General features: G+C 37.9%; 1 protein-coding gene across 3 annotated transcripts in view; it reads left to right on the forward strand.

Annotated features, from left to right (window-relative positions):
• SLX4IP (SLX4 interacting protein) overlaps positions 1-21,108 on the forward strand; it is a 78,398-nt gene extending 57,290 nt beyond the window's left edge. For 2 of the 3 annotated variants that reach the window (XM_062610581.1, XM_062610589.1), the window contains 4 exons: positions 2,484-2,561; positions 5,152-5,240; positions 17,832-17,941; positions 19,406-21,108. In XM_062610581.1, coding sequence (XP_062466565.1) covers positions 2,484-2,561; positions 5,152-5,240; positions 17,832-17,941; positions 19,406-20,213 — 1,085 coding nt within the window. In that variant the 3' untranslated portion in view covers positions 20,214-21,108. The remainder of the gene's footprint in view (positions 1-2,483; positions 2,562-5,151; positions 5,241-17,831; positions 17,942-19,405) is intronic. The other variant, XM_062610596.1, reaches the window with a different exon arrangement.

The raw sequence follows: 21,108 nt of genomic DNA on the forward strand, positions 1-21,108 counted from the left end.
ACTTAGACTCATGCTGAGTAACTGTGTAGAAAGTTCAAAAAGCTGCAAGTTGCATGAGGTTTTCAGATAAGAAGTTTTTTTTGTGGGGTTTATTTTTTAGTTTCTTATTTCATGAAGCAGAATGGTTAATCAGATCATATATTTCTCTCGAAGGAAGCAGAAAGAGGATATCACAGTTTTTATAGTTCTGCAGTAACTCTGGCGACTTTAGGGAAGTTCTGCAAGCTCCAGCTGACTGTGGTTTAGATCAGATGTCACATACAAGAGGCTTTCATAACATTTGATGAGCGTTGCTGTGTGATACTTTCAAGATACTGGTATCTTGAATGCATCTTAAAACTTTCTCACAGTTAGCAGTAAGTAACAGCAAATCATCTGTTCAGGCTTTTCCAGCAAAGTCAAGTAATAAATAGCCATGGAAACTAGCTAGTGTTAGTCCCTCTGGGCCAAGCTTATTGGCTCAGGTGCAGCTCCCTGGGAAGGCTTTATAAGACTTCAGACTTGAGCTGATGCTGCAAAACCAGTGTAGAGGTGTCTCAATCTCTTTCATAAGTAGGAATTTGGTTAGATTTGAGGTAGATGTTCTTTTCCAGAGAACAGTAGCCAGCTGAGTCAAGAGCTTTAAGAGGAATCTGAAACTTTGTTCAGGCCCTTAGTCAATCAGGTATGATTAAACACTCAACCTCTCGGAGAATACCAAGGTAGCAAGAAAAATAAATAAGATATACCTGTCACTGATACACACAAGAATTTCAGGAATGAATTATGATGCTTTTTCCTTGAAAACCAAAAGATTCACTTTTTCATTTTAAGTTCCTCGCAAGAAAAACACATTTAGAATATCCTAGCCAAATGGAGGTTGAAAGACTTCTAATATTTACTCCTTGTATATAATGTTTGAAGATTTGTTTGCGAAGTTGTACTTTTAGCAATGTTACTTTTTCAGCATTGCTGAGGGTCACGGTGGAAGATGCTATTATCACACTAATAACTTATTTATGTATTCTTTGATTTGGCTCATCCTACTCACAATGTTAAAGAATCGTGGATGCCAAACAGGAAATAGCTAAAAGTCATTTTCTTTAATTGTGCTCGTAAATATACAGTTAATAAAGCTTGTGGATTACATCCAAATTTTTCTCCAGTGCTCATCATTTTTAAAGGATGGTTCAACTTGTCACATCTTGACTTGATCTCGAAAGGGAAGTCAAAGTTTAGATGTCTTCCTGAGGGGAAAAAAAAAAGATGGCTGATAAATTTCAAAGGGATTCTTGTGATCAATAACTGTAGTTCTTAATGAGGGGTGATGCTGAACAGCACTTGATGGTGAGCTTCAAGAGGTCTTGTAAGAGTTTTGTAGCCTGTGCAGGAGAGGACATGAATTTTGGGGCTTATACTTAGAAATAAGGCATGCCTTGGCGCTAGCTAAGTAGAAATTGAGGCTGGGACAAACAGACTTTCCTTCTTTTTAAACGGTTGGATCAGAAGAACAGCAGTAGCACTTAATTTTCTAACTTTTCTGTGGTAATTGCATGTAGGGTATCTGATTGTCTTGGAAGCACAAATAATTTAAGTCTTGCAAAACCCATCAGAGTTAGGGGAAATACCACTAACCCTCTTCTGCACATTCATTTTAGTGAGGCATCCAGAAGGATTGTGGAGGAGGAGTCACACATGCTAACTTCTTTGAGTTTCAGTGGGGGTTAGGTTGCTAAATACCTTTATGAATTAAGTCCTTACTGATTTACTTAGGGTCGTTTGGGAATTTAAGTAGAACAAAAGTAAAAGCCGATTTCCTTTAGCTGTAGCCTAATAGTCTCTTTGCTGTAATATAACCCTTTCTGTCCTTTTCTTATGTTACGCATATCGTTCTCAACAGAAACTGAAGAAGCCTCTGTGTTTCAGGTCTCTGCTGGATGAGCCAGGCTAGCTCTGTCTACTTGTAGATACCGTGGATTTTAAATGTATGCATCTCTCAATTCTGTGGAATTGTAGATAATTAAGATATTTCATTGGGGGGGGGGGGGGGGGACACACACAACGGACTTTTGTCTATCAGGTTTGAATATGTCACCATTCTCTAGAAGTCAGTTAGTAAATGGTCATCTGTAGTGTTCATGTAGAGTATGTATGAAAACCTCATAGTGAATAGGACTCTATTGAACTAGTGACCATGACATTAGTCTGTTAAGGAGATGGCTTTACTGATCAGTTAATTGATGATAATTTATTTTTGTGATTGGGTACCAGAACCTTGGTAGTTAATAATGTTTTAAAATATTTCCCTTGTTTCAGATACTAATTTCTTGATACTTAAGGATGAGCAGTTTCTTTTAAACATTATCTTTTAAACTTACATTTTCTTTTGTGTTCTTGAGCTGCTGCTTTCTCTCAATCCTCCCTTTGCAGATGGGCAACACTTTGAGACCAGAATGCCCAAGATACCCTTACACTTATTATTATCCCTTTGTTTTATGTTGCAGCCAACAGTTTGCATATTACTGCCTACTTTATGAAGAGATGGGTTAATCTCCGTTGTGCTGTAGGGAAACGTTATCGTGGTAAGAAATCAGTTTCTTATAGTGCTACTTAGAATTCTGCATTTATGAGAGGAAAAAAAGGAACATAAACTAATACTTTGTCAGAGTTTGGTCTCCTGAATCAAAATATCTTTCAGAGCTTGGTTTTGATGTATTTTTTTTTTCAGGGGATGTTTCCTACAAAAAAAAAAAAAAAAAATTTTTAACATATGATGGCTTTTTTTTTTTTTCAAGCTTAATTTTAAATCTGTGTATGCCTTGCTCCAGGGTGATCAGCTAAGCCACACCAAATTCTGTAAGTATGATGAGACTCAGCACTTTACCGAGTCTCTGCAGGGTGAATCAACCAGAGGTTGCAGTATGAATCACTTCATTATTGCTCGAGTGTCTTGTGACATCAACTGTACCATACAAGTGTATGCAAGAAAAGGCTTTCATTCACCTCAGTGCTATAAAACCTTTACACAGGTGATGTCATTGGACCAGATCTTCATGTTTTCTCAAGCCAGGATGCTCTGTAAGGAAGTGATATCAATCCTGTCCTGCCACCAGGAATAAAAAGGACCTGTAACAATCACTGCCCTGTGTGCTGACCTTTTGATTAAAAAAAGGCAAAATAAATCAGGTGCCCTTAAAAATAATGAATACTCGAATAGATATTTAGAAGAATTTCTGATTTATCTAGCTAGGAATTCATTATATTCATAAATGTTCAAAACTCTCTTCAGATGCCAACAAGTTGTTTTCTAAGTCCTACTGGCTGAACTGAGTGTGATTTGAAAGTGTTTCCTCAAATTTCTTCTCTGAACCTACGAATCGAATCTAATGAATACCCAAAGACATTTCATTTTCTTAGCCAGCGAGATGATTGTTATAAAATGTAACAATAAAAATGCCCAACAGGAATGAGCTTGCCCTACACGTGCTGCCAAAAAGAGATGCTCTGATGCTGCAGTCAAAACTTTGCTTCCATATGAAGTTCCTAACAGGAAAGGAACTTTATTTTGCTGAGTTTTGCTCCCAATAAGTAGAAAAATAAGCACATATCCTATAAATAAATAAATTGGCACCAGTGTTTCCTTTCTGTAAGATAACACCTAGTCCTTCACAAACAAAACCCAGATGTTGAGCCTGATGAAAGAATCCTGCATACTTAATTGGTGATGCGCACTCAGTATCTAAAGTAAACTTAACTTACCTATGGGGCTGTTAGTGGAATCAGACGTAAGTTTACTCCTTGCAACAGTTTCCATCTTTTCTTTTGTAGCCCATTTGGAGGATGTCCATAGACTACTTGCAGTTTGAAATCCGTTGTACTAGACCTCTGCAGGTGGCCTTTCAGGTCTTGAGGATATAAACAGAGATAGAGTAGTCTTGGACACAGTTTTGCTAACGGAGTTGATATTTCTGAAAGGATTACGAAAGGCTCGTGTTCATCATCAAGTTATAGTAGCTTAACAAGCTGTTGTGCCATACGGATGCATTTCAGGCCTCTGTTTAAGTTTTTTCAGCCAGTGGCATGTTTCAGCATCCCCATCTTTCATTGTAATGACTCAAGAAAAGTCACTGCTGGTACAAACTCAAAAGGGTTTGTCAGATACTAATGGACATAGGCTTTTGGTGGAGAAGCATACCTTGTAGAGAGGCAGGCACCTGTATGGATCACCTGATCATCACTGGCACATCAAGCCTATACTCAATTTGTTGTGAGGAGATATTCCATCAAAAAATGAGGTCAACCTTATGTTTTTTTTCCTGTATGCCTCATCTCTTTCTTGTCCCAGAAAATAGGGCATTATGGCTTGGTTTTGAAATATAACAAACTTCAAAAATTAATAGCTCTCTTTTTGTAAAATCAAACCAAGAACCAACAGCAAAAAACCCTGAGCTGAAAATATGAAGGTAGTAATCTGGAAATAATCCAAATTGTAAAATAACAAAATACCCAGCTATGCTCTCTTCATAGCATTGCTAGGTCCCAAATAAAGATTTGTCTGTCTGTTCTGAGAGCCCTTCAATTTTTGATCCTTTGTAACCAGAAGCTTTGTTGTTTTCAAAACAAACCATGTGATCTTGAGTAAAATCTGTAATTCAGTTGCAGTTAACCAATTTGTTTAATGAGTTCAAAACTCACTGGAGTCAGAGTTTGAAGCACTTAGCCTTACACTGAGGTTTTATGCCAGATCCTGGCTGAATATGTTGTGCTGTATTCGAAACATAATTTACAGCTTTTGTAATGAAAGGACTCATCTCCAGAAGAGCACAAAAGAAATCAGTTAAGTGCTTTGTCTGTTGGTTCTGTCTGGTCTATTTGGCCAGGGGTGCAGGTAGAGTAATTTGTAGCCATGACCATCCTTTTGGGAACTAAACTTACTCTGACTTACTGATTTCTATATTTTATTTGTAATGGTTTAAAAAAACAAAGCAAAGGGAGGGATGAGATGCTGAAGAGAGTAGGTAAGAAACTACTGGAGTGCATTAAGTGGGTTAGTGTGCACTTTAAAACCTCAATTATTCTGTTTGTAAATAGCATCTGTATATGTTGAAAATATGTATGGTTTTGAATATGGCTATAATTTTTGTAATCTTCTTTTCAATTCTTTTTGTATAGACCTGCGTGTGTTTCCAGACAGATTTATAGTGTGCGTCAGTAAACTTGACTCTAATCCAAGCGATTGGACATGTGATGATGATGTATTGGTATGTACAAATCTGTTCTATAAATTTTCTGGTTTATAGTAGTAAGATGAACTTTTATAGATAGATGTTGGTATTCACGTATTTGTGACTGTCATCTTGAAACCAGAAAGTCACATTAACAGGCTGAAGAATTCAAAAGGTATCCTGAAGTGAGCTCAAAGCAGACAAAAATGGGAATTTTTTGGAAGTTCAGCATTTTCTGAGCCAGATAAGGCTCAGAGAAAAAAGACCATGTATTTAGAAAGCTAGATATGATTTTAGCTCCTTAATTTAAGAATCTCTTTTATCTTTGTATTTTGTCCTTGTAACTTTTTACTTTCCAAAATCATAATGGGGCAGTTTTTAATGTCCAGGGGTCTCTTATATGTTCTCTTAGCACTTGTTCTGCAAAACAAGTCAAACAGATCAAAGCTAGCCTGGCTGGGGAAGAAAAATCCCTAAACGTTTATGGAGAAAAAGGCACTGGTGTGTACTTAGATACCATAAATAATTCTACTTGAATATTTCATCCTGAAGGCTTGATCAGGGTCAAAGGCTTATGATTTTTATGCAGCAGTTAACTGCTGATTGTCTCAGGAGTGCTCACACTGACCCAGGTGGCCGGCTGTAGGGCAGGCAGTCTCTGCTGTGCTCGCAGCAAGAGTCAGAATTACATGCTGGGGGCTATGTGTATTTTAGTAGTTTATCTTAAATGTATTAAAATATATTTGACCCTTGAAAATAAAAGTTTTTCCTCTGCCCTTCAACTTAGTATTTTTTTAATATCAAGCAGGGTGGTTTTATTTATTATACTAAATGCAGATTTTATGATCTTGATTCCTAGATTAGTAAGTATCCTTAAATGTCAGAAGACCCAGCAAATGTTTTTCTCTCTCTCAGAACATATCTAACTGCTTTAGAAGTACTTTGCCATTTTGGAAGTTACTACTTTCTCAGTATTGTCTTGAAAACTACTTAGATGCTTTAAGTAGAAAATCCTGCTTCTGCTTTTTGACTGAGAAATAATTATCTTATTTTTTCTTGCCTAATATCTCTTATGAGATATTCAGTTTCCCCATTTGGTGGTTTTAATCTTTCCATCAAATAAAAGAGGCGATGTTTTCTTTAGTTTCTTTCACATGATGCTAAGAGAGTAAGGAGAAGGTGAATGAAAAAGACAGTGTTATAAACTTTAGCTTAGCTATTTCAAAAATTGAGCTTGATCTATGGGAACTCCTTGTTGTTTAAAAAGGGGCTTTAAACACTCTTATGTTAAGAAAAAAATATTAGTGGGATTGTAACTTCAACAACAGTGAAATCTTGGGAGTTTGTTTTACTTACAAGTGCAATATGTGTGCATAGAACTGCTGAAACAGTTGGTGTAGTAACTTGGTAGGAGAAAATAAGATAAAGTTATCCCTGAGAAATCATCTCTTATGTGAAGAAGTAACAAGATGTGAATGGCCCCTCCACAAATGTTTTGGAGTATCATTTTAATTCCTACCACTCTAACTTAAAGGACTCACTTCAGACTGTTTTGTTGATCCAGAATTTCTACGGCACATTAGTACTGCATTTGTCATATACTCCAGTTGATTGCCTTGCCAAACTGGGGGAGTGTTTAATTGCCACTGAGAGGTCATTTCAAGTTTTTGGCACTCCACGAGTAAAGGCTAAGGGCCTGCACTTTGCTTGTGGACTTTTCTCTGTGCAGTTTAGCAGTGAGTATGCTTGAACTCTAAACTAGACCACAAAAGACCACCCAGAAGACCTTTCCGTTGATATACTCCAGTGTATTCTGTCATGGGCTAAAAATGAGGCATATGTTTTGTTTTCCTCTGTATGTTGTTTGGGTTTGAATAATTTCATAATGTTGCATGCAAGTTCTTTTAAGCGTTTAATCAGCTCACACCCTTGGTTTTGAGGGCCTGTCTGTGTTTTATAAAAGTAGTTGACTATATGTTAATGGAGACTTTGCCAGTTTTCAGTGTTGATGAATGTCACTGTGATTGACTTGGTCAAGACTTAACAATCTTCCCCCCCCCCCCCCCTTTTTTTTTAAGCTGCTTTTATGCTGGTTTATGGTTTGGGTCAAGCTTTCATTCCTGAGCTCTGTCAAGACAAGTCAGGCTCAATGGCATGCTTTCCCATTACTTGGAATCAGTTTTATGTCAGCCTGATACATATTTCTTTCACTCACTGCAACTCTGTTCCTTCACTTATCTTCAGCACTTTATTCTTTGCTGTTTCAGTGTCTTTTAGGCTATTCTCTGTATCTCTGAAATAGACTTTGCTTAAACCAAGAGTTTTGAAGGATGTAGCCAGATATTAAATGAAATTCTTATGTCCTGCATCTTAGCAAAGATCATAATTAGATTGCTTTTGAGATATTCACAAGCACAACTCTTAGCATCAATTGCTGAGAGAAAAAATTTGAAGCCTTGTGTGATGCATCTTGTAAGATTAGGCAGGCTGTCAAATTAGCATTAAGCATGAACTAATAAATTCTAAGGTGTAGAGCTGAAATAAAATATCGATTTGTAGTTTTCTACTTTCTAGAATCTATTTAGAAATAGATTAGGGTGTTTCTATGGTCGTATCTAAAAATTGGGTTATAATAATATTCCTGCAGGCAGCAATTTTGGAGAAAGGGAAATCTCCCTTAATAAAACAATGCAGCAGGGTATTGAAAATACATAGGCAAATTGTAAGTCTCAAGGAAAAGATGGAAGAATAGCCTGGCTGATTAATGACAAGTTTAAACATAAACCCATTGTTTCCTGTTTTGCCAAGCTATGTTTGTAATCTTGAATAGTTTTATCTTGAAAAAGAAGACAGTTTTGGGAACATGGCAAAAGAGGAAACCCAGGGAAATATATAAGAGCTCTGGAGAGATTAGTCATCTTTGTCAGTGACGGCATTTTCTTGAAGATTATTATGTAAAGAGCTAAAATGGAAAATTGGAAATGGGTTATCTGAAGAAACAGTGGAAATGGAAATGGGTGGAAGGCTTATTGGAGGCTTGTGAGGATTTGAAAATGTGCTAACAATGGAGTATTCATTGATAACCATATCGCTTTATGCAGGAATTTATGAGAGGAAGCAGTTGTAGGGAAAGCACGAAGGAGGTTAAGCTAATGATGATATTAAAGTGAAAATTTGAAATTACTGTTCATGTGAGATCAGAAAAAAAAGTAGGGAGTAGGAGCTCCTGTCTTGATTAAAAAGAGCTCAGGGTTTCCACTGAGCCTTGCTATTATGCTAAATATTATATAAAAATAAAGATTATTTTCCAAACAGAATATTACTCTTAAAAAAGCAACCAAACAAAAACCCCCACGTAGTTACACAAGGAAAAAAGTGCTAGCGTTATGCCCGGTGCTGTTTAAATCCCCAACAGAGAAATAAAAGCAGACTATTTCATCTTCATAAATGTCTGATTTCATAATATGTGTCCTGTAACATACTTCAAGTACATGAGAGAATTCTCTTTCCTAAAACTTCTAAGAGCATAAATGGCATGATTTGATTGGATTTTGCTTATGCTGGGAAGAGGGTTTTGGTTTTTTGATTGAAACATATATTTAGCTGTAATTAACAAGAGACTTTAACATTAGAGTATGTGCTGCTGGAATAGTGTCTGTCTTGGAAGGCAGAATGAAAGCTTTCTTCAGTTAGCAGCAATTTGTAAAGATTAGTAGAAGACTTTATGTGAAATGTAGTTATCTTAAATACTTTATTTTATTGTTAAGTAATATCAGATTGGGTAGGGGAAGAAGGAAATGCTGGGAAATACAATTGCACAATAAACACTATGTAAGTGCTAATCTTGGCATAGAACTCTTTGTGTGTGTATATATATAATAACACAGTTAAACTGCTGTAATGGTAGGCTACTACTGAAAAGGTCAGTCCACATCCCCTCTAGTTCCAGCTACATATTCCTTTCCTTTCTAGTTACAATGGGCCAAGTGATTCTTCAGTGAAGAATGAATTAGTTCATTGACTTGATCCAGCAGAAAACCATTTATTTGTGAGGTTTCTCTGTTTTTTATTGGAGGATTAGTTTCCCGGCATGTCAGTTCACTGAACCAACTCATCCTGTACCCACACAGTTGCCAAGTGTGACACAAAAAATGTTGCAGGAGCACATAGCCAGGACTTGAATGAAGAGAGCAGGAGCCACCCCTTTAGAGAGCTGATAGTTACCCTGGTTTGGAAGTCGCATCCAAAACACACATTAATGTTACATTTGTAGTAATTCTTGTCCTGCTGATGGTTTTGATTTCATTATCCTTTTAAATTTCATTTAATCATGTGTTCATATGTTTTCAGATTAATTCATGCTTAATTCTTTTCCATCATTATAGGAAGCTTAGCTAAAGAAGACAATATTAAGCTGTAGTTTGGTAACTGTATGAACAGGGTTCACTGCTTCCTGGAAAAGAGGTAGTTGGGAATTCTATTTAAATACCACATAGTGAAACAGGTAAAGAACTGCTTTTCTCTTTGGTGAGTTTTCACCTTTGACATGCTTCTGTCATGTTTTTCTATTCATCTTTCATGTTTCTGGTCAAGCTGATGCAGGACTGATGATGCTGAAACATGCAGGCCCTCCTGCCTTCTCTTACCCAAGCATTCTTGTGTCTGTCAGTGCTGGCATGTGTGGGGAGCTGGGTTAATTCCTTGACCCTTCTGAAAACAAGGTGAGGGTTTTTGTTGTTTGGAGTTATTTTGTTGTTTTTCATGGTTAGCTTTAAGGTGGATCCCTTTGGTCAGGCTCTCACTGTGTGGCTGCTAGTGTTGCTACAGAGGCTTGGCAGGACCATGTGTTGGGTAAGGTTGAGACTTCCCTTTCGATGTTAGGCTAGCTTTCAATTAGCTTGAATCATGAGCCTGCTCTGGATGAGAAACTACATCACAAATTAATGATACTAACATCTTTGACTTGGTCATAAAGAAGAAAGCTATGGCAGTTTTATAGTATTCCCTTTTGTCCCAGCTGTCTGCCTCTTCTCCTTGGAGATTACCCCTCCTATAGCAGAGTTTGCCAAAAGGGCTGCATGCCTGCATCTCATCTTGCTGTATATCTTGCTGCATATGCTTGTGGATTCATGCAAACCAAACTTCCCTGGGTTTTAAGCTAGTGCATTGAATTGCGAGTGGGAGCAGCTGGGGTGTGTGTGTGCTCCCTTCTGCCAACAGCAGTGGGGGTAGGAACCTCCCGCAAAAGGAGAGGGAGGATACCTGAGAGCAGTAATTCTGTGAATTGCCTCAGTGAAATTTGTCTGAACTTGCCTTAGTTTCTTCTTATAGCCTACAAACTGACTGATTTATTTTCTGCATGGCAAAAGTCTAATAGCTGTCTGCTGTTTGTTACATTAACGATCCTGAGAGGTGGACAAATGATGAAATGAAGTCTGACATAATTACTTCAATTAGTCGAGACTGGAGAAAGGCTGTGGAGAATTTCAGAGGAACCTCACAGAGCTGGGTATAGGGGCATTAGGACTGTAAATGAAAATAATCTGTTGAGAAATGCACAGTATTTTCACTGAAAAGAGCAATTCCAGTGTTCATGCACAGCGCTGAGTGGATTAACTGTGGGCTCTCTGGGAAAAGGCCAAGGTATTGCTACAAGGAGTGCTTTGAGAAATCTGTGCTCCATAGCATTATTTATCTGAAAAGCAGACAGAATATTAGAGTATATAGGGAATGAAATTAAAAGTAATACTTAAATTGTCTTAAAGCCAGTAAGTCAGTTGAATACCTCTTCAGTAGAAGATTATGTACCTCTCATTGTGCAAAATCCAGATGAAGGATAGCAGAAATACAGAAGGTCCTGGAACTGCACTATAAATGATTAAGCACGTAAAATTATTTCCATATGAAGCAATCTTCAAAAAGTAAGGACAAATTGGGTAATCTTTTACTGATTTTGGTAGTTGCTTCTTATATGAGTGGTTCAGTTGATTTAAATGTAACTACTTAGCCGCATTCACAAGATCTCATTTGTCAAAGCCTTGTGGTAATTTAAGATATTATCACCTGTCATCATCCTTTCACCTCCCTATTTTCCTCTCCCCTCTCACTCTCTTGCTGTCACATTTTATGTTGGTGGTTAATGCGGATGTGAGCTGAGATTCCAGACTTTGCACTGAATGATGTTCTTTCTGCAGACTTTGAGAGGACGGGCACCTCCAGCAAAGAGGCATGGTAGAAAGCAGGCAGCGATAATGGTTAGAGCTGCAGCGAGCTAAAGGTTTGATTTAGCTGCTGTGCATCTGTGAGATTTTGATGACTCTGGGACTTAAAACATATTCATTATTTCATTTTTTGATAATTCTCTATGTTTCTGTTGAGGAAAGAGTATTTGAGGGTTGGTTTTAATTGTTTGAAAGAGCAATCTGCACCTTAACCTACTGCAGAAATCTGTTACAACTAATAGGAATTTCATAACTTGACTGGACAGCAAGCTGAAATATGGGAAGATAAAATAAAGTTCACCAGAAGAATTTCTGAACAATTTGGCATGATCTGAAATTATTTGGAGGGACAGATCCCCAGTGTGAGCCCAGAAATGTTGGGGATTTTTAGGGTGGTGGTGTTTGGTTTGGATACTAAGCTAAAACTTTGACTAAATTGTTGAACAGTGATTGTCTCCTGGGCTGTGCAGTTCTGCCTGTTTTACATATTTTGCTTCTGTATAACCAGCAAGATCAAGAGTATTCGTTATTCTTTCCACGATCTCCTACAGATGTGAAACACTACTGTGATTGTATAAAGAGAACAGTTGGTTTTAAAATTGATGTGCTCTTTTTGTCACATTTTTCTGTAACAATTGAGTTTTAAGTATATGAATCATGTTTTTGTATGCATTACGTACTCTAAGGAGTATTCTGGTATGTCATATAACCCATCTGGAAGGATAAATACAAATTATACTCCACTGTTACTGGTAGGTGTTTAGATATCTCTGCTTGTTGGCTCTGATACCCCTTAGATTTGTTAGGTAGATAGAGGATCTTCATGTCAGACTGTTAAAAGCTGTAGTACAGGATTACAAGAGTGTCTTGTTTTTTTAGCTGCTTGGGACAACCAAGTAGTAGATTCTTTTCCTCATGGTTTGTAAGTCAGATAAAGGGATTGAGCTCCACATAAAATTGATACCTTCTTATTTTATAAAGAAGTCTTTAGAAGTATATCACATATATATCTCACGTCCTCTTTTATAACTCCTAGAAGCAGGAACCTTAAAATTGATGGAAAAGACTAGACCTTGTTTTTCTTAAAAACTTAAAGATTCATCATTAATATGCCTTACATTTTTCTTCAGTGTCATTGAGAGAAGTTATTTTGGTTGCAAAGCTATTGCTTCTGCTTCTGTTTCTTATCAGTGGACACTTTCTCTGAAGATAGAATCTAAGTCTTGTAGCATCAGCATATAAAATCAGAATGATTAATAGCTTAATTACTTAACATTAATTTTAAGGCTTTTTGCCTTCAAGCAAATACACAGAGCATGTATCACTTGCTTCTCAGTATGTAAATAGTCATTTGTTTCAGAAGCGCCTTCTGTGGCTATAGAAAGCATTACGAATGTTCTTGATATCTGCGTTTCAGACGTGTATCAGTATTTACAATGGTCTCCCTGCAACTTTGATTTTTCTATGCAGTACCACAATTTATTTGGTTTATGCCATTTACAGCTTATTTTCCCATTTTCTGTTATCTAGCAAGTGTTCAAATGCAAACCCAGAGAACTCTGAATTTCCCAATTAAATTCCAAACAAAACACTTCGAAAGCAAGCATTTTCCTCATAGAAGTCAGATGCTTTAAGCTAATGTGATGATGCTCTGGGGACCTTTGGAATGTTTGGAATTGCCAAGACTTATGTATTGAGTGAGAAACCTGGGTTCACACCTCGTGGTTTGAGAAAGGAGAAAGTGGAACGTGTATTTCAGAGGCTTTAACAGATTGGGCCAACTCTTGGACTAAATAGTACAGATAATAGGGACTCTTAACAAGCAAAAACTTAATAGTTAAGATCCATGGTGTTAAATCAAAATGAATTTTGGTACTAGATAATGAAGACTCTGATCCAGCAGCTATTCCTTTCTGTTCTAGGCCATGGGTAGGTTGTACAGTTTTGCTCCTTGCCAGAAAGATGCATTTTTCTCTGGTTATTTCTTAAAATTCAGTCTTGAAAAGAATGGTACTTTTAAACAACCAGCATTCCTTGAAATAACCTATTTTGAATGAGAAATCAGTACTCCCGTGTGTAACATGGGATGATCCTTAATACTTTTTACTGGAACGTACTGACATACAGAGCAGAACAGTCCACTTTAAACTGTAGAGCAATATTCTGCAAGTCCAATCAAAGAACTGTATTTCAGGGTGAGAATAGTATCCAGTATTTCTGTTGTTGGAAAACATCTATGAATGTTCTATGATGTGGTAGGAGTTCGTAAGTAGAATCGCTAGGACAGATGCATCACTACACTGGAAACGCAGAAAAATTTGCGTCATGAAGTTGTGGGAAGCTTTTCCTTCATGTGGGATGGGAGAGGGCAAAGACTAAACCCGAAGTCCTGCCTCTGTCAATTTTGTATCAGTTAGATTTATGGTATCTGATTCATCCTTCCCTGCCAAGCTCCTCACTTGCTTTAGGAGCCGTTTTCTGTTTATCAGATTGGAAAGAGTCCTGTCTGACCTCTCTGATGTGCCAGTCATCTCTTAGAATTGTTCTGAAACTTAGAGCCTATCTTAGATGGTGGAGCTCAGAGTGACATTAAAAGAAACCATGCAATTGCAAGCTTACATGAAGTTCCTCTAAATAAGTGTTTCTCTCTGATTCATTGTGCTAATTTTATTCACTTGTGTGTGCTGAGATAATAATTTATTTCATTGCTTTGTCTACATTATTATATTCAGAGTTCCCTCTCACATGCCACTCCAACACTATATTTGATTTATTGGACCCACTGATGTTTCCTATTAAGTGTTTTTGATGAGCAAGTTGGGCCACATTGATAAATGCAGTTCAGAAACAATGTGTTTTGTTGTGTTTTGTTGGGTTGTTTTTTTTTGTTAACCAGACATGAGATTTAATTACCCGTTAGTGTTACTTTATTGGTACAGAAGCATGTGCAACCGTTACCCTGAGAAGAGCAAGAGACAGCTAGAAAGTGTGGAACTGAATGGGAGGTGGGAAAGGTGGCAGCATTGGTCACTTTGGAAAATTTTCTTTCAACCCAGCATCCCAAACATTAGACTGAAAAAGACACTAAAACCAGTATTGCATGAGTGTTAGTGGAAAGACAACACTTTCCCTCTCCTAACCGTTCTATGATCCTTCATGATAAGGAGTTGTAAGGTTTCTTCACAAGTGCCACATCCATGAGTAATTCTTTTTCAGGTATTTAATGCTGTATTGCTGAATTCAGCTGTCTTGGAGAGAGCTGCAGATGGCAGTCACCACTTTTACGTTTTGAGGGTTTCTTCTTCATTTTGAGTGAGATAGTAAGTTGAGTAAGATAGTAAAAGAATAAAGTTTTTCTCTAGGTCTTAATAAAGGTTTTTACTTTTCTCCCAGACAACTCTTTGGATAAGTACTAAGGATCTTAAAAGCAGGTTTTGAGAGGCCAGTGTTATGAGCAGGTAGAGCAGTAAGACTTTGTAACAACCTCCATTTCTGGAGGCGCTTCTTTGCTGAGTTTTAGTGACAAAAAGGAGCGAGCTTACCCTAGGATTTTAAGAGCACATATTTCTAATAGGACTTGGCAGTTCAAGGGCTAAAGAAGCATTTTAATCTTTTGTGCCCACCCAGTCTCTATACAAATGTAAATATGGCTGTCTTTAACAATTTGCCAAGAAATGTGGTTTTAATTTGTTAGCAGCAATCCCACCTCCCCGCAGCTCTTTCAGAGTCAAGTCACAAGTCTGGCGGGGCTTTGACGTTTTTCTCTGTCATGGTGTCATTGTTTATATGATGTCTGCTTCTGCTGTCCTCCTTTTTATGCCTGGAATATTTTTCTTTAATTATTTCACTGCCTAAAAGGAATTTGGGATTACTAGACAGGATGAGAGCAGATTAGCTTTTTTTTTTCTTTCTTTGACAAGTCCCAAAGTTCCCATAGGAAATAAATAGTATTCTCAAAACAGGCAGTGTTGTTTTATTTTTTTTAATTAACTAAAATTATTAAGTCTAATAAAGAAAATAAAGGAAGTATCACCAATAATGGCTGAGTGTCTTAGTAGTATATGGGGTGCCCATTGTTGTTATTTATGACTCTCTCTGCCTTCTATTGTGGACTTATTCCAGCCTTAGGGAGTTTACATCACTCCTAATAGCAAAAGGCTCTCTGGTTCCCACAGAGTCTTTCAAAGACTGACTCATATGCCTTATGTTAATTGTTCAGCTCTCAAAATACAGCACTTACAGGGTGTGGTTCCGAGGGGAAAATCTACTATACTTAGAGGGCATGTTCAGAAGTGTTTCACATATAAATCATTTTGATTTTTAATTTTTTTAATGCCTTAACCCTTTTCTGTCACTGCTTTATGTGATAAGTTACTTGAAACCAAAATAAAAGGTTGATGATGGTGTAGTGAGGGAATGTGTTACCCTACAACTCTGGACCATTAACTCCAGTCTGACTCAACTCACAAGTGACAGAGCTTTGTCAACTTTGCCTCTCTCCAGGGTCTGTTCTTGACACCCTGGCATGACAGTACACTCCAGGCAACAATCATGCGCTGTTCATAATCAGATGCAAGTTAGAACTGAGGTTTCTTCCTTATCTGCAGTAGTGAGTACCTGTGGACAGGAACTGTCCCCAGCCCTCTGGATTTTGTACATCACATTGCTTACCACATCCTACCAGAGTTGGCTTAATGGAGAGGCAATCCTATCATGATCCGCTGTGTGGAGACTTGAAGAAGATTTAATAGAATCAGCCTTATTGGTTATCATAAAGCAGAAACTCAAATGCTTTTCCTGTCCTCTGGCTAAGTAAGAGTGCTCTCCGGCTGCTTTGCAGCAGAAGGATTGTGCAAGATCCTTCAGGCTGAGTTGTGCGAATGTTACTGGAAATTCAAATAGTTTCTACGGTTGTTACGGTTAAGAGTGTGAAAGAGTGTGATGAAAATTTATTTAGTCAAATTAGGGGAGCCCATACCTCTAACTAGAATAGAAGCAGCAATTAATCCCTCAGAATAAACTAGTTAAGCTTGATTTCTGAGGTTGAAATCACACTGTATGTATGTATGTCCCATGTGTTTTCTGCCTGCTCTAGACACACATGTTCCACCATTAGTGGACAGAACTTGTATCTATCAGTACACACAAAGAAGTCTGCATAATTTGCCTCTGAAAGGATGGCTGAGAACAGCTGTAAGGTCTTTCTGAAACTGTCAAAATAGCTTGATTTCATTGCCTGACTACCCTTTTTCTTCTTAGAAAACAGGAAGTTGTTTTGACTGGCTTAGTCTTCTGGAAAGAGCAGTGAGGTTTATCCCCTCTCCTTTAAAACAGAAATACAGAGAAAAAATGGGCAGGGCTTCAGTGCCTTGAAGTGACTGGTTTAGAGGTGTTCCAGGCAGCGGTCATGTACATGCTTTGGTCTTGTGCCTCCACAGTCTTCCTCTACTTCCTTCACTTCTTTTGTACCATCTGGTTCATGTGCCAGCTTCACAGTGTGGAGCAAGGGTATAAATAAGCACTGCCTCCATTTGATGAGCTCCAGTCAGAAGTTGCATCGTGCAGGCTGATGGAGAAAAGCGATATCAAGAAAAGGAGATGCACAAAGCCCCTTCTCTGATGTTGCCACATTTTTTTCTCTGCGTAGCCTCTGAAGTAGTCCTTTTTTTTTTGAGTATATAGTTTTTAATAGTGAAGTCAGGAACTGGCCCTGCTCTGACTGAGATTGTTTCATTGTGAAAGGAAACACTCACAGCTTGAAGAAAAAGAGCATTTTCCTTCCCTCCCTCTTGCCCCGATCTCGTATTAATGTAAAACCATGGTGCTGCTGTTAGCTGAGACCAGAAAGAATTCCCTTGTTGTCCTGTAGTAGCCAACCACTCCGAACTGTGAGCATTTGAAAGTTAGTATTAAAAGTTTTAACCCTTGCCTCCTGAAATGTGTAAATAAACTCTGCCTATTTTTTTGTAAGTATGGAAAATCATGGGAATTCTTCTGAGAATAAGTGTATAGACCACTGCGCCAGTCAGTCTCTTCAGAAAAAAAGCTGACAAACATGCTCCTGTCTGCAAGAGAGATTCCTGGCATTTGTCACAGTTTGAGCCACAAAGATGTCAAATATTTGCCAACAGTTTCCTCAGAGGGTTTGGAAAGCTACATCCTTTAGGTTACAGTCTTGTTTGTTTGCGGGGCAATTTAGCATATGAAATACGTTTGTTGGGAGTCTGACAGGGGAGGGAACTTACTAGACGCCCCAATATTAAAAGATGAAAAATAATTCTCTTAGACTGCTCAGATCAAAATAATAAAGAACATCTGTAAGTCTTAGTATTAGAAATGGAGCTTTATGTTGAATAGTCATAGCTTGGTGTGTCATGTTTTAAACCTGTGTGTTCTTTTGGAGCAGAAAGAAGAACTTTCCAATGGGACGTCTGAATATTTTACTGAATCTGCTGAGAACAAGAAGGTGGAGATTAGTCTGAATGAACAAATAAAGCAAGGCATCTTGAAAGAAATGTATGTCACTCTTCTTTCTAAGGTGTTAAATTTATAGTCTGGTAAAATTTGGATAAATAGAATCTAGCCCATGTAATGCAATTTCAGATAATACAGTCTCCTTTACAAAATATTATTTCAGATTACTAAGAGACTACTTACTCCAGTGTGGATGAGCACATAAAATGGTCATTGTTGTTTTGTATGGCATGAAAAAGCTATTACAACCCACATAGATATCTCACATAGCGCTAGGCAGAATCAAAACAGGGTGTTTTTTTCCTTGAATGAATCCCTGAGCCAAAATAAATATGTGGTGTTTGAATCTGGTGCAAAACACTTTGCAGATATATTTTTTGCTCATTGTGAGAGTCTGCACTGTACCATGATACTAGTCTGGATCTTTGCTCACAGTTAAAGGGTGTCCCTGGTGTAGTGGATGGGGAGGGTTAATTGATCAGCTGAACATTACACTGGTCCTGTGCTGTATCAGGGTGCTGTTTCTGTGCAAGTTGCCAGTAGCCCCAAATCAACTACAGGATCAGGGATTTGCTGTGAACCCTGGCAGCTTTTCTTTTTACCTATGTTGTCTCATCTGTGTTGTCTTTAGAAATGAGATTAGATTTGGAGATATGCCAGCTTTGCCTGTTCACAAGAGCCCTCTTTCTGAAGAGTTAGATATGCTGTTCAGCAGCAGCAGAGCGTGGTCTCAGCCTGGGATAATCTGCAGTAATATCTGTAGACTGAAAATACAGCTTCAGGACTTGTGCATAAGGTTAATCTTACAGCCTGTGAGAAATGCAGATACGCAGGTAACACGCTCCTGAGGAGTGTTTATGTGCTGACACTCCATCAGGTCCCTTGTGTTCCCATTTTCCTATATAATTCCTTTTAGAATATCATCTACTTGCATTACCTAAGTCCTTGCAGATGAACGGGCTTGATACTAGATGAGTAGTGGTTAACTTTAAAGTAATGCTTTGAAATGGCCTGGGAAAAATTCCGGAGGAACATTCTAAAATAGGGATTAGAAATTCTCACAGAGAGAGAGGCACATGCTGCCTCTCCCTGCCTGCCCCCCTGTATTCTTTAGGTACACATTATGCATCTGAATATATGGGAATGGTTTGAAATTGTTCAGGCACTTATGAAATGCTGTTTTATCTAGCCAGTTTGGGAAGGAATTCAATATACTTATGCTGTGTTGACCTTTAACATCTGTAATGAATCTAGTTCTGCCTCTTGGAATAGAATGCAAACTCCTTCATGGCTTAGTCATTAATAAATAGGGTTCCCCTAGTGCAGTGGAAAATCAGATGGATAACACTTGATATTATCCACACTAGACGAACATTACTGCTTGTCAAGATGATATACAGGAGATTTTTCCATGTTTGGAAAGAGGGTTGTCCTAGTGGTGCTTCAGATGCTGTAAGAAGGGAAGACTGAAAATTAATTTAAGAACAAAATTCCTTTTTATTGCAGTGTGAAAAGGACAAAACTGAAGCAAAGTAGCACAAGCAAACCTCTGATCAGCAAGGACTCCAAGAAGGTGTCCCTTGGCTCAGTGGACTCGCAGACAGGGAACAGGAAGAACGACTGTCAGACTTCTCTCAGCCCTCAATCTGAAGTGACATGCAGGAGGAGTCCAGGACTGCTAAAGGACTGCACAAATACAATTGAGAGCAACTTGGAGCTTCCTGTTTTAGAGCTGGAAAATTATATTAATCAGAGACAGACAGATGGTGTTAGCAGCCAGAAAAAAACTCACTCTGTGGAGTGGTTGAAGTTGAGTCTTCTGAGCGAGAACCCTCCTTGTAGCTCTGAGTCAGCACTGCTAGGTCCAAAGCGAAGTCAAAAAGTGACCAAAACACAGGCTCAACAAAAGACCTGTGCTCCAGAAGAAAAGCTAGAGCATTTTGGAAAAGTATCCTCTGAAGGGACTCCTTTAATTCCTAGCAATACAGAGATGAGTAAATGTGATGATGGTTGTTTAGGTCCATTCTTGGAGGAGAAGACCCCACTTAATTCCGGGTTGTTTTCTAAGCGAGACATGACAAAGGCTGCATCTGATGAGGAGTCACTAAGGAAAAACCTCTCCCAGCCTCTTTCTGTGGGGAACAATATAGCACAGACAAGCCAAAATAAGCCAAGCACAACCCCTGAAGATGTGATGCCACCATCATGTATAGAGCTGCAGCTTGTGCCTTCAGAGAAGCTTAGCCAGAAAAGGAAAAAAGAAGTTGAAAATGGTCTCAGGAAGTTAAAACTCCGAAGGCTTAAAAAGTCATAAAGTCTGAAATGCTACCTTGACAATGTGGGTGGACAGCCAAACTTGTGTTTGGAAAGGATATGCAAAAAGTAGAAAGCAATTCAAAACAAAAAATAATCAAAATACACAGTAAAAATGAGATAAAACTGTTAAAGAAAATGTAGGTAACTGAGTATCTTAGTCATAATTCTAACGAAGGTAATTCTTTAGGGGTTAGACATTAATATTGTATGAATGAGGGTAGTATTTATAGAAAGAAAAATCTCTTACACAGTAATATTTACCAAGGAAAATTTTAGATGTGTTATGTTTCAGTACTATTAAAAAGTCATATCAGCTGATGACAGCCAAAGTTAAATCCACTTTTGTGATCTGTTAGCAGCTGCAGTGATTCAGTGTTTTGCTTGTTTCAGGACACTGCTTTAGTAAAAATTAATTCTTCCTTTCTCTCTGCATTAGGCTGTGGTTTATTCACATGATCTTTACAAGTAGGACAAACTGAGCTCATTTCAGATAAAACTTTAACCAGGATTTAATGTTGCTGGTAATTTTCAGCGGGGTTTCAAAATAACAACAGTTTCTGCTTGTGCAGTTTTGATGTGAACGTTTATTCTTAGCCCAGGCTGTGGATACAAGTGATCGTGCATTCAGCCTTTGGAGAAATGAATATTGTTTTATATTCATTTATATTCAGTCACCTGCATATGCAGACCTTGCTGTTGGGAAGAGGTCTTTATATGTGAACAGACTTAGTTGTTACTGTAAGATAGAGATAATTTTTAATTGCACAGTGTTTTTTCATACTGCTTTTGTAACATATATGTGAATTACCTAAGGAAATGTAACTTTTTATTTCATGCTTATCTTTTTATATATTTAGAATAAAATTATAAGCAGTTTTATCATTCTCTTCAAA

Source organism: Pezoporus occidentalis, unplaced genomic scaffold (assembly GCF_034315485.1).
Source record: "Pezoporus occidentalis ecotype Australia unplaced genomic scaffold, CSIRO_AGI_Poc_V1 ctg10, whole genome shotgun sequence".
Taxonomy (NCBI): domain Eukaryota; kingdom Metazoa; phylum Chordata; class Aves; order Psittaciformes; family Psittacidae; genus Pezoporus; species Pezoporus occidentalis.